This window comes from Panthera leo, chromosome F3 (assembly GCF_018350215.1).
Source record: "Panthera leo isolate Ple1 chromosome F3, P.leo_Ple1_pat1.1, whole genome shotgun sequence".
Taxonomy (NCBI): Eukaryota; Metazoa; Chordata; class Mammalia; order Carnivora; family Felidae; genus Panthera; species Panthera leo.
The window spans coordinates 55094762-55110372 of record NC_056696.1 but is presented as its reverse complement, the minus strand read 5'-3'; the positions used below and the strand labels follow the sequence as shown (position 1 = coordinate 55110372).

Sequence of the window (15611 nt, the reverse complement as noted above, 5' to 3'; positions counted from 1 at the left end):
GTTCTAATCTGGGGCAGGAAAGCAATAATGGCAGTATGTTGTGAAATATTTGAGAAAACCACAGAGAGGGCAGTTACAAAGGGCTCAAGAGAAATATGAAAGTCGGTTCAGAAATGGAAGGAAAGAGAGAGAGAGACAGCTATATGAAGCATCATTTTTTTGTTTGTTTGTTTTGCTTCATCTGACTTAATCCTGATTTTTCCTCTTTGAACATAATGATTTGACATTTTGACTGAATTTACAAGTATCTTAAGGAATCACAGATCACAGTTTGGGTACTAGTTCTCCTTTTAAGGTGAGGACACTGAGAGCCCACGTGTGACGAGACTTGACGTTCTGTAGACATTTGAGAAATTACTGAGAAGCGGCTGCTAACAAGGAACACACATGCTCTTGAGTGCCTCTGAATATCAGGTGGTAAAGAGTATTGCTGTGGAAGAAGACTTCTTCTCTTGGCTTCTTCTCTTGTGCTAGAGATTTGAAATTTGTAATGAAGCCCGTAAAAATATCATGAATAGCCACGGCATTTCCCAGCTCCCTTTCTCACAGTAAGAACCATCATCCACGAGGAACACTTGCCTTCCTGGTTTAGTTCAGCAGTTTTAAAAATTGTGCACCTTTCGGAAACCTCACGTTGTACTAGGTTTTGTGTTAATGAATTTTAACATAATTCTTATGCGAGTCATTCTTTAATATACATCTGCAGGTCACTAATCAGGGAATTGTGTCTCCGTCTGGCCTAAGTCCAGCAATCTGAAAGTTGGAAGGTAAGAAGCACTTCGCACCATATTCAGAAGTTCTGTTATTAATCAGAGTTGACGTTGTCGAGTCAGAATCCTGAAAATTGACCTCGCTTGTGACACTGATAGTAGTCCAAGGAAACAGAAGAATTATCAGTAAGGAGAGGGAGGAATTTCTCAAAAAACCCTGAGGATCTACTCTTACTTATTAGAGCTCAAGGACCCTGTGTCTTTTATCTTGAATTCATGACCTGATTCCGCCCCCTAGCCCACCCCACTCTTCCATCCTTTCTCTTGTTCTTTGGGGCATAGCAGAAATGTGTTGAGAAGCTCTCAAATACAAATATATGCTTTCTATTCTAATAACATTCTGGATTTTTTCATCTTTGCCCCTTAAAAGATCTAGACTCCCATATTCACTTATGAGATTCGTGACCCATAGATCTGAGTTTATATTTTTTTTTATCTGAGTTTGATTTAAAAATGTTTTTAATGTTTATTTTTGAGAGAGAAGAGAGACAGAGCACAAGCAGGGGAGGGGCAGAGAGAGAGGGAGACACAGAATCCAAAACAGGCTCCAGGCTCCGAGCTGTCAGCACAGAACCCAATGCGGGGCTCAAACCCACAAACCACGAGATCATGGCCTAAGCCAAAGCTTAACCCCACTGAGCCACCCAGGCACCCCTATCTGAGGTTGATTTTAAAGTTGCAAAAGATATACCCAGAATTAGAGTTGTGCTGATACAGTGAGAAAATTTGTGATGGCTTTTTAACATAGGAGTATTGTACTAAATAATTCCAGTATGTGTCTCTTTTTATACACAAAGCCCCTCAAAACTATACATTTGAGGAAGAAAAGAAATTCTCAGAAATCTCATAGAAAGAGCTCTAACATCAGAGTTCACAGAAGGTGCTAGCTTGTTTAAGCTGATCCAGATGGCAGCCTCTCTGAGAACTATCCAGACCTACTAGGGACAGTCTAATATTTATTTGGGCCATTACTGTTGCATTTTCAAAACTAAACCGTAGCATTCTTTTCTTATTCCAGACTGTTGTGCTGGGGATTTTGAGTTCTTTGTTTTCACTGCTTTCACACAAACTTCAGGAACAGTGTGCGCATATCTGTCTTCTATCTTAAAATTAGAAAAGTTAGTTAACTACTATTCATTCCAGGTGGAGGTAGAGATTTTATCATCTCACCTCTAGCTATCTGTGTCACAAATGTTGGTTTGTATATATATATTTTTAAAGGCACTAGACTTAGAAATGCCAAAGTAATTAATTATTTTTATTTTCAGAAGCAATTTAGTTTTCATGGTACGAAGTGTTTCTAAATTGAAACACTTTCAGATTAATGGACTTAAGATAAATGGTTGCCATTTTCTGTAAGTAGTAATAATGAGCTCTAGCTTCACTACCTATCAGATACTAGATCTCACTCCCTATATCTTTATCTCACTTATTCAATCATTCATTCATTCAACAAATATTTATTGAGCACTAAAAATGTTCCAGACATTGTGCTGGACCTTGGAGGCGCAAGCACAATGCATAACGGAAGCCAAGGGCCACAGGTGAGCAAGAATGTGGGACACACCCCAGTCTAAAGGCTCAGGGTGACCAGGATATGTAATTTCGAAAGAAGGGGGTTAGTGACCATCACCAGAGGAGAGGTGGGTGGAAGGTTGGGTGAAATAGACCAGGGGATTAAGAGTAAATACACTTAGCACAATGAGCACGTAGAATTGTCAAGTCACTATATTGTACACTCGATACTAATATTTAACCTGCGTGTTAGCTGGAATTAAAGTTTTTAAAAAGAAGAAGTAAGAAGGTTAGGTTGGAAGTAGGAGGAAGCGTGATAAATTAGGAGTTTAGAAATGTAATCAAATTATGAATGGCCATGGAAGCCTTGTACAAGACTTGGGGGTTTATCTGCAGAGAGTAATGTAGCCAGATCTAATTTTAGAATTACTGGCTGCAGTGTGGAGAATGAATTGGATAGGAGCAAGTCTGGAGTCAGGGAGGCCGCTGCAAGCAAGAGACAATGATAGTCTGGACTAGGAAGGTGGTAGTGGGGAAGGAAAGAAGTAGGTATTTAAGAGAGTTTTAAGATACACTTAGTTAAGACATTCCTGTTCTTGGTGATCTAATTAAGTTATATTCCTTCTCGAAGATGGCTATATGTCTTTATAACTGATTCTAAATAATGCCATTAAATAGTTCACAGCATTTTTTTATCCAAAGGTATTGATCCTGGTCAGACAATACCCACTGACACCCAGGTTCATTAATCATAATCATAATGGTAGCATATGAACCATTTTCTCAGCACTCATGTTTTGGTCATGGTGCGAAGCATTTCGCATGGTTTATCTTGTTTGACATTCACAGTGGCCCTACAGGTAGATACTATTATTATCTCCCATTTTACGGATGGACGTGGAGGTTAAGTACTTTGCCTGAGATTACACAGTTTGTAGGTGGTAAATCTGTTGTTAAAACCTGGTAACTTGTTAGGTACTGGCACAGCTGGGATTAGAACGTAGACCTTTCCTGCATTATTACTTCCAAGATTTCTGTTGTGTGTTAGGGTTCATTTCTAATATGCTATGCAACTTCTTTTTGGCCCAGCCTTGTGTATAATTATATTTCTGCATAAATAAGATAAGCTACAGTTTGAGTGAACACATAGTAAAGAGTATTGACTATTCTGTTTTTTTTTTTTCTTTCCAATTAGTTAGGGTAAAGCAAGTGTGAAAGGAAGTGGATGGTGAAGCATTTTGAGGAGGCGATCAAATACATATACATACTTTCTAATTATATATTTCCAAGCCAATAATTTCTTTGAAAAAGAATGTTTTAAGTGTGTTTCTTTACCATGTTAGGCCAGTAGATACAGAGAAAATAGTATTAGATCTTTTATGTCAGCATAAATGACAAAGTCTCAAAAAATTCACACTTGAACGCAATGGCAGAGGCCATTGGCAAGAGAGGTTATGTTCTTTTAACCAAGACAACTCCAGAGAACCAGGATTAGAGCTGACTTCTAGAACCTCTGGTTGTGGACTGTAAATGAAGTGGCTGTAAGAGCGATTTTTTTGCCGGGAAAGCACTGGACTGCCAACTCTTACTAACAGTTTTACAAGAGTGGCCATGGCGTCCCTAGCAAAAATCATGGTCTTTGTTTTGAGAGAAACCGGGGGGGGGGGGGGGGGGGGGGGGGGGGAAGAAAAGCACTGCAAGTGAACAAATAGTGTCCCTTTGAATGAGAACTTTTTCTACTTAAAAATAATATAATGAAAATATTTTTGTTTCTACAACTTTGTCTTGACACTTTATGTAGCATCAGCTTCTGAGAGATAACCGAGCTGAAAGAGGACACAAGAAAAACTGTTCTGTGAAAACAGCCAGCAGGTAAGCAATTCAAAATCACTTCTATTTCGGATTATATGTCTCTCTCTCTTGTTTTGTTTTCTTTTGTTTTGTTTTGTTTTGTTTTGTTTTGCATACCAATAGGAATGGGCTGAATTACAGTTGGGTTGACTCTGGTTCCAAAGAGTTTGAAATATTTTATGCATCGTTTATTAGAATATATTTCAAGATTACTAGTGATGAATAGAGAGACACCATTTTATTTCTATATTTTTTAAAGCTGGTAAAAAATAAAGAATGAATTTTAAAAAGAAAAGAAAGTTTCTGTTTCTCATAACTAATGAATATTAGGTCAGGATTTACAACAATCATTTTATTTTTTAATTTAAAAAAGAAGAATTAGCCTTTTTCCCCAAACTTAAATGGTACTTAGACCTTCTGAGAAGCAACATGTGTTTTTATACTAATAATATATAGATGAATATATAGAAAATATGTTGTTTTTAAGATGTGCTTCTAGATTCTTGTTCATTTTATATTGCTGAGTCAGTGTTATTTTTTTCCCCTTTAACAGAATTATTATTATTCTCAGTTGATTGTTTCAGACGTACATTTTCAAATTTTGCATGTGGTGTCTCTGAAGACTTAATTTTTATTTAGATGAAAATGGCAATCGGAATATTGATCAGAACTACCGCCCTTAGATTTACACTTGCTCAAATTTTAACAGGATAACTGACCGCAGACCATTGCCTCCATGACTTCCCATTGCTAGTGCACTAGCTGCTGTGTTTAACATCCCCAAGCAAGCAATACAGCTTTAAAGTACAACGTTGTACAAAGTAAACTCAACTGAGAACCCACTAGCTTGCCTAAGTTAGGCAGTCAAGAACTGTCAAACATGTAAGTTGACCATCAGTGATAGTCAAAGGAAAACCAATACACTTACCCCTAAGAATGTGAGATCCTAAAATTGTAACCATAATCAGGATAAAAGGTACATGTATCAATTACAAATAACTATGGATGAAATATTTATGGAAATAAAATGAGCAGGCAGCAGATCACTATTGGCATTAATAGGCAAAGTTTAATAAAAGCCAGATAATCATCAGAAATGAGAAATATGATTATTAAAGAGGTAATCAGTGAAATGGAGATATGTCCACGAAATAGACCAGAATATAGCATAAAAACACAAGGAGTTGGAAAAATGAAAGAGTGGTTAAGAGACCCAGAAAAAAAGTCTAAGATATGTTTAATCAGAGTCTTTGATAAAGAATATAAAAATGCTTAAAAAAAGGGAAAAAAAGCATGGTATTTAAAGAGATACTGGCTAAGAATTCCCCAAACTGACAAATGTTACAGATCACAGCTGCACATACAGAAAGCACAACTAATACTAAGTGGAATAAATAAACATAAACCCATACCTAGTAGTATATACTGTAGTACACCAAAAATAAAAGAAGATCTGAAAAGAATCCAGAAAGAAAGGATAAATTGTCTACTAAGGAATGCTAGCTATCCATCAGATTTCTTGGCAGCAACAATGAAACTAGAACACAATGGACTAAGTGAACATAGATTGGCAGCCTAGAAGAACACCTTTCCTGTGTGAACTTGAAGTAAACACATTTTCAGATGTTCAAAAACGAAGGACATTTACTACCAACAGACCTTGGCTAGAAGAATTTTTAAAAGATGTGTTTCCAAAAAAGGATCTCCCCAGGAAAGTCTGAGATGCAGGAATGAATGCAGAGCCAATAAACTGGTAAAGATTTAGGTAAATGTAAACAACCCTTGTCTATGTAAAGTGATAATAACAATGATGTGTGATTCATGAGGCTTTTCAAAAGACGATCTAAAATAGTGGGCATCAAGAGCATGTTAAACTGGCAGGAAGCAGATGAGTCGTTGCATGGGCCTGGGACGAGGGCCAGGGAGGCACTGGAGAGAAGGTTACCAGAGGGCATAAAGAAACTGTTGGGGTGATGAGTATCTTTGTTGTCTTGACTGTGACGATGGTTTCACATGTATATACCTATGTCAGAGCTTATCCAATTGTACATTTAACTGTGCATTTTGCTTATGTCAACTACACCTCAACAAAGATCTTCTCTAAGAAATTTTAAATAAAATTCCCTCTTGGCTTTCCATATCATTTCAAAGTCTTTATGTTGGCCATCAAGGCCATCTGTGATCAGGCCCAGCCCTTCGTTGCTTCCTCCCTGTCATCTTCTCCCACTTTACTTAGTCTTACTCTTCTACTCCTGCACGGTGGTCTTCATCCTGTTCCCCCAGCTTCCTGTTCCCCTAGCACATGGACCCCACTCAAGCCTCAGGGCCCTAGCACGTGCTGTTTGTTCCCTCTCCCTGCAGCTATCTTTATAGCTTCCCATCTCCGTCAAGTCTGTCTCCTCAGTGTGAAAAAAGCTCTGTCCACGGGGACCATTAGACTCTGCTTAATCTGTCTCCTGATTGTCCCTGTTCCCCTTCTCTTTAAGCTTCATGACGGCAGGCCTTTGCTTTTCATACTGGTGTATCCCCAATACCAAAAACAATGCCTGATGCATGGACAATAAATATTCGTTACAGGGGCGCCTAGGTGGCTCAGTCGGTTAAGCGTCCGACTTCGGCTCAGGTCATGATCCCCTGGTTCATGGGTTCGAGCCCCTCGTTGGGCTGTGTGCTGACAGCTCAGAGCCTGGAGTCTGCTTCGGATTCTCTGTCTCCCTGTCTCTGTCCCTCCCCCACTTGTGCTCTCTCTCTCTCTCTCTCTCTCTCTCAAAAATAAATAAATAAACTTAAAAAAATATATATGGAAGCAAGCTAGGAAGATGATGTAAAAAAATTATTCGTTACATAAAATACTTGTAGAATGAATTTAAAATTGAATCCGCAGCAGTAAAGTGCTCTGATTGAGTCCACGGAGGGGCCTCTACAGTTAGAGGGCCTGCCTTCTTGTTCCCACTTCTCCACTCACCAGCTGGGTGATCCTGAGCAAAATCCTTAACCTCTCTGTCCCTCAGTTTACTTATCTGTGAAACAGAGAAGATGGCAGTACATGCCCCATAACATTGTTGTGAGAAATAGATGAGTCAATGCCTGTAAGGCATTTAAAATGGAAGAGCTCAGATGTTAGCTTATTTATATGTATGTTTCCATGTTTCTTTCTTGAAAGCCATTTTCTTTCCAAGTGTGGTATTGTTACTTCCACATGCGTGTTTCCTAAGCACTTGTTAAATTTTATGTTTTTATTATATTTTTCTTGTACCTAGTTTAGAATGTCAAATCATTTCTATAAGACTTATAACAACGGACAGCAGGCCCGAGACCTGTCCTTCCCTGTTGTCCGAGTTTACCCTGCAGAAGAAAACACGTCCAACCCTTTTAGCCATTTCTTCTAGTATCAACCTAAATTACATGCTTATATTACTATTTCTTGAAGTTCGTAGTTTGATACTACCTACTGACTTCCTGCTGTATGCCTTACACACGCACACACACGCACGCACACAGTGTCTTCATTTCTCTCTCTCTCTCTAGCAGCTATATCGTAATCGTCCGACCAAATCAATATTCACTGTTTGCATTCATGTGATTATGTATGTAAATATTATTCATAGATGTATAATTTTCCTGTTGTCACGGAGATAGCTGTCTTGTTTTTCATTGCTTTGTTTTCTGTGTGCCTCACCCCAGTTCATCAACCACCACAAAGCAGTGTGGCTCCTCTCAGTTCTTTTTCGTGGTGGCATCCCTCTTGGAGCTGTTCATTTCTCAATCGATTCTGAACTGTTTGCCGTCTGGACCTGCTGCACAGCTGATATCCTGTGATCTCTCTTCGTTACCGCCCTGGGGATTTCCCTCGACTCTCCGACATGGGATTTCCCTGTTCCCTGGGTCCCATGCCATGATTTCTCCTGAGCTTTCTGAGAAAGAGAACAGTCGTGGTTAAATCTGTGCGACTTTGTGTGTCTAAAAATCTGTTTATTCTAGTCTTACACTGATTGATTCAGCTGGTAATTGAATTCTGATTTGAGAACCATTTTTGCCCCAGGATTTTGAAGGCATTACTCTAGTGCCTGTAGTTCTCGATGGTTTCCATTTTCTCTGCTCTCTTGCGATTTGGATGTTGGAGTGCCCTCCAATGATCCTCCAATTTTTCTTAACTTCTCTTTTATATATTGTTGTCTTCAAAGATTTCTGGGCAATTTTATCAATGTTATATCCCAAACCTTTTATTGATTAAAAAAAAAAAAATTCCCTTACACTTTTCATTTCCAAGAGCTCACCTTGTTTCCTTGAACATTCATTTCATATATCCTCCGTGTCTTGTTTTGTGGATGCGGTATATTTTCTTGTGTCTCTAAGAGTAACATTTGTGCTCGGCACAGGGCAGTTTGTAAAGGTGAAATCAGCCCAAGGAGAGAAAGACTCACTCAAGTTTAATTTTTGTTACCAGTTTTATTAAGCGCAAGGCACAAAATTCTTCACCTTCCTTATTTATATGTGTTTTTCTCCGTTTCTTTCTTGAAAGCCATTTTCTTTCTAGTATTTTTAATATCGTCTTGACTTTTCTTACCCCTTTTGGATGACTGACTGCACTTCCCTTTCTCAACTTGTGGAAAATATAAAGGTTAGAAGAGAGAACTGCAAGGCATTAAATCAATAAATTTTAGGATCATTTCCTCGCAAAACATAGCAGGCAGGTACGAAAAGATAAATGCACAAGTGGTCTGCCGTTAATGACTCAAAGCTGAGATTCTGAGGCAGGCTCCTGGGGTGGGCAGTCCTCGCGGACGCTCTGAATGAATCCAGGGCCGTGCAGTGATGGCTGTCGCCTGTGGGGTGTACTACCTCTCACCCTCAGCTCCGCAGGAGAATCTTCAAGACCTCCATAGAGGGGTATAATGCGATTCGGTAGTGTTCCAGGTATCCAGTTTACCCTATGTCTCTTTTTTTTTTTTTTTTTTTTTTTGGCCACATCCACTTTACTGTTCATCTAGGCTCTTTCAGTCGGTGATGGGCACAGGGCAGTTGTGTCTCTTCCAACTCTGAGACTTCTTTTATGGCTAACAGTACCCAAGAGGTGACAACCTATTAAAGTCTCCTTTAAACAACCAACGTACTTCAATAATTCTAGTCAGTTCTCTCAGGAAGCCCTACCTCATCGGCAGTGGACTCTGTCACGGTAACCTGCTCTTCTTCCTCCCGAAAGGGCAGTGTTCCTCTGGGTTCCCCAACTGGCTTCACACTCTTCACCCATCGCTCCTGAGCTTCAGCCGCCATCAGCAGTGCTCGGCATAACATGCCATTAATCATATCCACAGTTATTAATGAAATACAAATGTTTGTTGTAAACATCGTTAACATTCTCCATCTTCTCAGTCATGATACTTAATGGGTCCTGGCATCAAACTTTGGACTCATTCTTAACATAGATAATGTAAACTAACTTAAACTCAAATTATAAACAGAGGTATGATATAATCTCATTGATTCAAGCAATATTAGTGCCACTCATCTTCCTTTTAGTTTGCTGCTTCCATTTTTTATTCCCTGGGGGGAAGCCCTTATCCTGGAGCAGGTGTGTCAGGCACTGAGTGGTGTGAAAATTTTTCACCATAACATTCTCCTCTTATATTCATTTGCTGTGATCCACCAAGATTTTGCCTCGCAGTGCTTGAGGTTAATGGTTTCCCATCTTGCATTCATCCGTGTTGCTTATATATTTTTGATTATTCCCATCTGACATTTCCGTTTCATTAGTTCTAGCCGTCCTTCTATTTCTGAAGAGTTCTCTGTCCATTTTCACGGGGCACCTGGGTGGCTCCATCAGTTAAGCATCTGACTCTTGGTTTTGGCCCATTTCATGATGTCACGGTGCGTGAGGTCGAGCCCCTCATTGGGCTCCGCGCTGACAGCAAGGAGCATGTTTGGAATACTCATTCTCCCTCTCTCTCTCTCGCTCTCTCTGCCCCTCCTCCACTCATACTCTCTCTCAAAATAAATAAACTTTAAAAAAGTTCTCTATCCATTTTCTTACTGTGGCATTTAGTCTTAAGTTTATTGTATATTATCCCTCATCTAACGTTGAATGAGCGTCTCAGAGTCTCTTCTTTGTGTTGTCATTTTTACATACCCTAAAACCTTTGAAAACACAAATAAAAACTTAGGGAAACACAAATTTTTTTTAAAAAATAAATACATGAAAGCAGACACAATTTTAATTTTTTAAAACCACTACTTACTACGTATCACTGTCAATATTTAATAATTAACAGGCATAGTTTTTGAGTGGTCATTGCCTGCAGTAGATTGTTAGCCAAAATGAGACACACACTCACACATATTCACACTCATTCACACACTCAGCTCAACCTTGGGGGCAGTGCATCTAAGTGTTTTATAGAAACACTAGTCGCATCTAGATTTCTTGCTTCAACCCATATCTTTCTCTTTAATTCCAGACTTGGTATCCAAGCCTTCCATTTTTTTAGTTCATTAGTCAAATATAATTTTACACTTCTCAAAGTTAGAAAGTTCTTTTCCTCTGCTTTCACCTCATTTAAAACTCCAATTAAATAATTTCATATTTTCATATTGTTTCTAAAGCTTCCCAAAGCAAAAGTTAGTAAAACATACATTAAGTGATGCCTGATACTAAATGATGTACCATTCTTGAAAATATCTTGCTTTTTTTAAATACTTCTTTATGCTTATGATTAGTCTTTATTATTCTTTTAAAAAAATTTAATGTTTATTTATTTTTGAGAGAGAGACGGAGAGACAGAGCGCAAGCAGGGGAGGGGCAGAGAGAGAGGGAGTCACAGAATCGGAAGCAGGCTCCAGGCTCTGAGATGTCAGCACAGAGCTCGAAGCAGGTCTCGAACTCATGAGCCTTCGACCTGTGAGATCATAAACTGAGCCAAAGTCGTCTGCCCAACCGACTGAGCCACCCAGGTGCCCCTGTAATTCTAAGACTCCATACAAAAGGATTGATAGACAAAAATTATCAGCAATTTTATTGAATTATTTTGATCATATCAGGGCCTTTCCTTTTAGATCTGGTATCTTTTTTTCTTTAATCTATTCTGATTCTTTACTTACATGATTTTTGTCATTTATTCTTCTGAGGCACAGAGGGCTAAATCATCCAACTGTCTGATATATAATTTGAAATTAAGTAAAAACATTCTTATTGTTATTAAATTCTACTTAATATCTTTAAATGCCTTTTAAAAACATGTGTTAATTCACTTTTACTTAGTTCTTAGTAGCATTACATTATTTATTTACTTAGTGTCAAATAATTTGATAATCCCTGGATGCTGTTGTTCTATTTCTTATGTTAGCAACTAATAGTGAGAAGAAAGAAATCAACCTTTTTTTCTTTGCTGTCCTCTCCCCTGATTAGTAGTAAAGAGTCTCCTAACATGAAAATAATGACAATAGATTTTATCAGAAAAACAACAAATCCCATCACATTCTCTCTCTCTCTCTCTCTCTCTCTCTCTCTCTCTCTCTCTGTCACACACACACACACACACACACACACATTCATGTCAACTGTCTTCCATTAAGTTAGAAGAACATTCTTATTTACTTTAATACAGAGCATATTCATGTTTCCATGATGATACAGATCACTGTATTGTGTTCTAGCTGTAACAAATAGAATTATAGCTGTTCTTTATTTGATCTTCTAAAGATCCAGAGATGTTCAAGGATTGGGTTTGCTCAGTCTTCCCCATCATGTCATCTGGTATTGGAGAAGGAGATCTAATTTGCAACAGATATAAAACTATTTGTCATTTTGCAGGTTTGCCAAAAATAAATTAAACTATTAATCCCTGCATTTTTGAGCAGCTGTTAATAAATTGGGACAGGATAACTGTTCATTAGAGTGCTTGTTAATGACGTGGACTATATTTATTCAGTGTGCTCTTCACAGAAATGTATCGACAAAATTAAATAAGTTAACAAAAGTAAATGATGCTTTATTTTAATTTTTAAGATGAGAAGTTGCCTATCCTATGTTAACAAATCTAGGATTTTAAAACAAATCCTTCTTTGTCATATTAAATCAATGATTCAACACCATATTTTGAAGCAAGTTATATCACTCAGCATTTCAGGTTTGATGTACCTTACGTTTATATGTCCAAAATAATGGTTTGAAACTGCTTTTAAATACTAATTTTAAAAGTAAAATGTCTATTATGTTATCATTTTTTTTCTTTACAAACTAAAATTAACATTACATTTCATTGTTTTAAAAAAGTATACCCAATCCTACACCTAGAAGTGTATTTTGGAATTGTTAATTCATTCATATGTATGCATGAATGAACAGGTAGAATATTTTTACATATTCTCTTTAATAAGAATGTATACCTTCCAAAATTGTTCAATTGGAATATATTTAATTGCATATGTGTTCTAATTTAAATCTTTAATAGCTTTTAGGTATAGATATTTATAGTAGAATAATTGGAAATATACCACATATACAACATAAAATGATTTTTAAGGAATTTAATCCGTTTTATGCTATATGGTCAAATTATTATATTGTATTAAAAAAGGCACTATTCTTAAATTGCCAGTTCTCATGCCTCCTGTCCTTTTGGCATCTAGAAGTTCTGACCTTCCTTGCCAAAATTTTACACTAATGATTATGGATAATTATTTTAAATTGTGATTATACTAAATAAAGTTACTTATCAGCCAATTAGAATTTTGAGAGATTGCTTTTCAGTGTAATATGAGTAATCCACACTGGTAAAAAAGGGATTTGCCATTTGGAAATATGTAATATGTCCACTGTATGGTAAATAAAAAAGCAATCAAGTACTTCCCGGTAAAACATGCATGACAATGGCCCCTCTTTCTTAAAATCTGGTGGATCAATTGGATGATTTCAAATGACTAAAAGTATACGCAGCCTCTCATCTCTAGAACAACAGTTGAATTTGGCCATGGTCACTAATAACGGAAAATAGCATGTGAAACCATTCCAGTGACCTGGACAAATAAATTTGTCTTGTGGAGTCCCGTTTCCTTCAGACAGGTGTCTGTTTCACAGTTGGCACTCTGCAAATTGGTCCTGTGATTAAATGGGCATGGACACAAAACTAACCTTTAACTCCCAAAGATGGTTCCCCTAGGAAATCATGAAGATACAACCATTTGTATCTCTACTGCCGCATGGATTATAACTTCATTACGAGTACATTTGAGGATCTGCTCATCCGATGTGTTTATGTGCCAGAATACAACCCAAAACAACAAGTAATCCTAGTTGATTAGTAAAAGAATTACTGTGAAGGTTAATATTTTAAATCAGCAATACCATAAACAACAGCTACTGCTTCATAATCCGTACCTTACAAGCCTCCAGAATGAGCCTAGTAGATTCATCTGCCACACTGAAAACACAGAGAATTTAAAAATGCTATTTCAGGAGCACCTGGGTGGCGCAGTGGGTTAAGTGTCCGACTTCAGCTCAGGTCATGATCTCTCAGTTCATGGGTTCAAGCCCCTCGTTGGGCTGTGTGCTGACAGCTCAGAGCCTGGAGCCTGTTTCAGATTCTGTGTCTCCTTCTCTCTCTGCCCCTCCTCCACTCACACTCCGTCTCCATCTCTCTCTCAAAAAATGAGTCAACATTTAAAAAAAAATTTTTAATGATACTTTATGTCTATAGAACAGAAATTATATCAATTCTTGAATTGTGATATATGTAACTGCTTATAACATAACAGGGATCATCCTGAAATCTAAAAAATTCAGTGCATATATAAGTAATTGGAATGTTTTATTTAATGTTCTATAAAAATATTCAAATATGAAACATTTAACTATCACTTGTTTTAGCTGATTTTAACTACCTTTCAATTATGAGGCAACTTCACAATAAATACAAAAATCACAAAACAATGTCTCATAGAGTGAGAACTATGTTTTCAAAAGAATCCCCTTGTTTATAATCAGTATTTTTTCCTTGCTCTTTCTCTTCAGAAATATTTTTTCATCACTCTGTAGTGATTTGTTTGTATGCCAAGATATTGTTGTGAATTTACCTTTGTTTACTTCATATACTTCTGATCAATTCCAACTCATGCCCAATTATATTACACTAAATTAACATAATTCAACAGATGTTGATATTTAAATGTTTTCTGGCATTCAAATCTTGGACAGCTGTCTTTGAGCTTGGGGAAAAGGCAAACATTTAGAGTTAAATGCTGAACATATGCTTAAATTACTAATTAGAAAGATGGAATAAAAACTATGCATTATCCTTTCTAAGGACAATAAACCTCAGATAGGGATTTCTGTAATCTTTTTACATCAAGTTACAGTCCAGAGGTGTACTCAGACTAGACGACATAGACTTCATGGGTAACTTAATTTAATTTCAAGTTTGATCACTTAAAAATTATGGAGAGTGTCACTAAGATTTGAAAAAAACTAGAATGACTTCATACTGGCAGTTTTAAGAATTGAAAGAATGCCTTTCACTTACAACGCGAGGATGGTAAAAACAGTTTTTAACAGTATTTTATTGTGGAAAATCTATCATATGCAGAAATACAGAGAAAAACAGAAACTCAATGTGTGTCTCTCTCAACTGGCTTAGATAATTCTCTGTGTGGCTTATCTTGTTTCGTCTATATCCCTGCCCACTCCTTCCTCCAACCCCATAGCCCATCCATCATATTATTCCAACCAAAATATATCAGTATGTTTCTCTAAAAAGAACAACCTCTTTTAAACAAAAAGAAACCACAGTACCAATATCACATCTATTGTAAAAGCACTAATTTCTTAATGTATATGAAGATACACAGTTGATATTCACATTTCCCCAATTATTTTTATAATCTTTTATCTTATACATTGTGTAAACTTGGATCAAAATGAGGTCTATCTCTTGTAACTGGTTGGTACACATCTCTGAAGTTCCCTTTGATTTGTAAATATCCCCTCCCTCAGCATTTGTTTTTTCCTTGAGAGTTTTTCATTGCAGAAATCAGTTTGTTCTGCAAAGTTCGTCTCCTCTGAGGACTGTTGTTGATTTCATCCACGTTGTGTCATTGCACATATTCTTGCCCCTTGTGTTTCCTGTAATTGACATTTAAATCTAGAGAATTGATTATATTCAGGTTGTTTTGTTTGTGTGTTTTGTTTTGTTTGGGACAAGACTGTTTCAGAACTTCTCTCACTGCATGTCTCTTTCTGTGATTGATTAGCCACAGTGATCCCAGATCCATTCATTAAGGGTTACAGAATGGTGAGATGTTAATTCTGTCATTTTACTTTTGCTTATTGGTTCGATTACTTCTGTTAAAAACCGCCTCCCCACCCCCCCTTCAACTACTTGATTACTTTGAGGCACAGATCATGCAGGAAATGCAAGATAAATACTTGATCTCTTCCCTTTAGTTATTAGTTTTCAAAATTAATTGGTTCCTTACATTTTCTAA

At 37.2% G+C, this 15611-nt stretch overlaps 1 protein-coding gene across 4 annotated transcripts in view; it reads left to right on the top strand.

The window, feature by feature from the left end:
• GPATCH2 (G-patch domain containing 2) overlaps positions 1-15611 on the top strand; it is a 176104-nt gene that overhangs the window by 130440 nt on the left and 30053 nt on the right. For all 4 annotated transcript variants that reach the window (XM_042926285.1, XM_042926286.1, XM_042926289.1 and 1 more), the window contains exon 8: positions 4087-4157. In XM_042926285.1, the coding sequence (XP_042782219.1) occupies positions 4087-4157 (71 nt within the window). The remainder of the gene's footprint in view (positions 1-4086; positions 4158-15611) is intronic.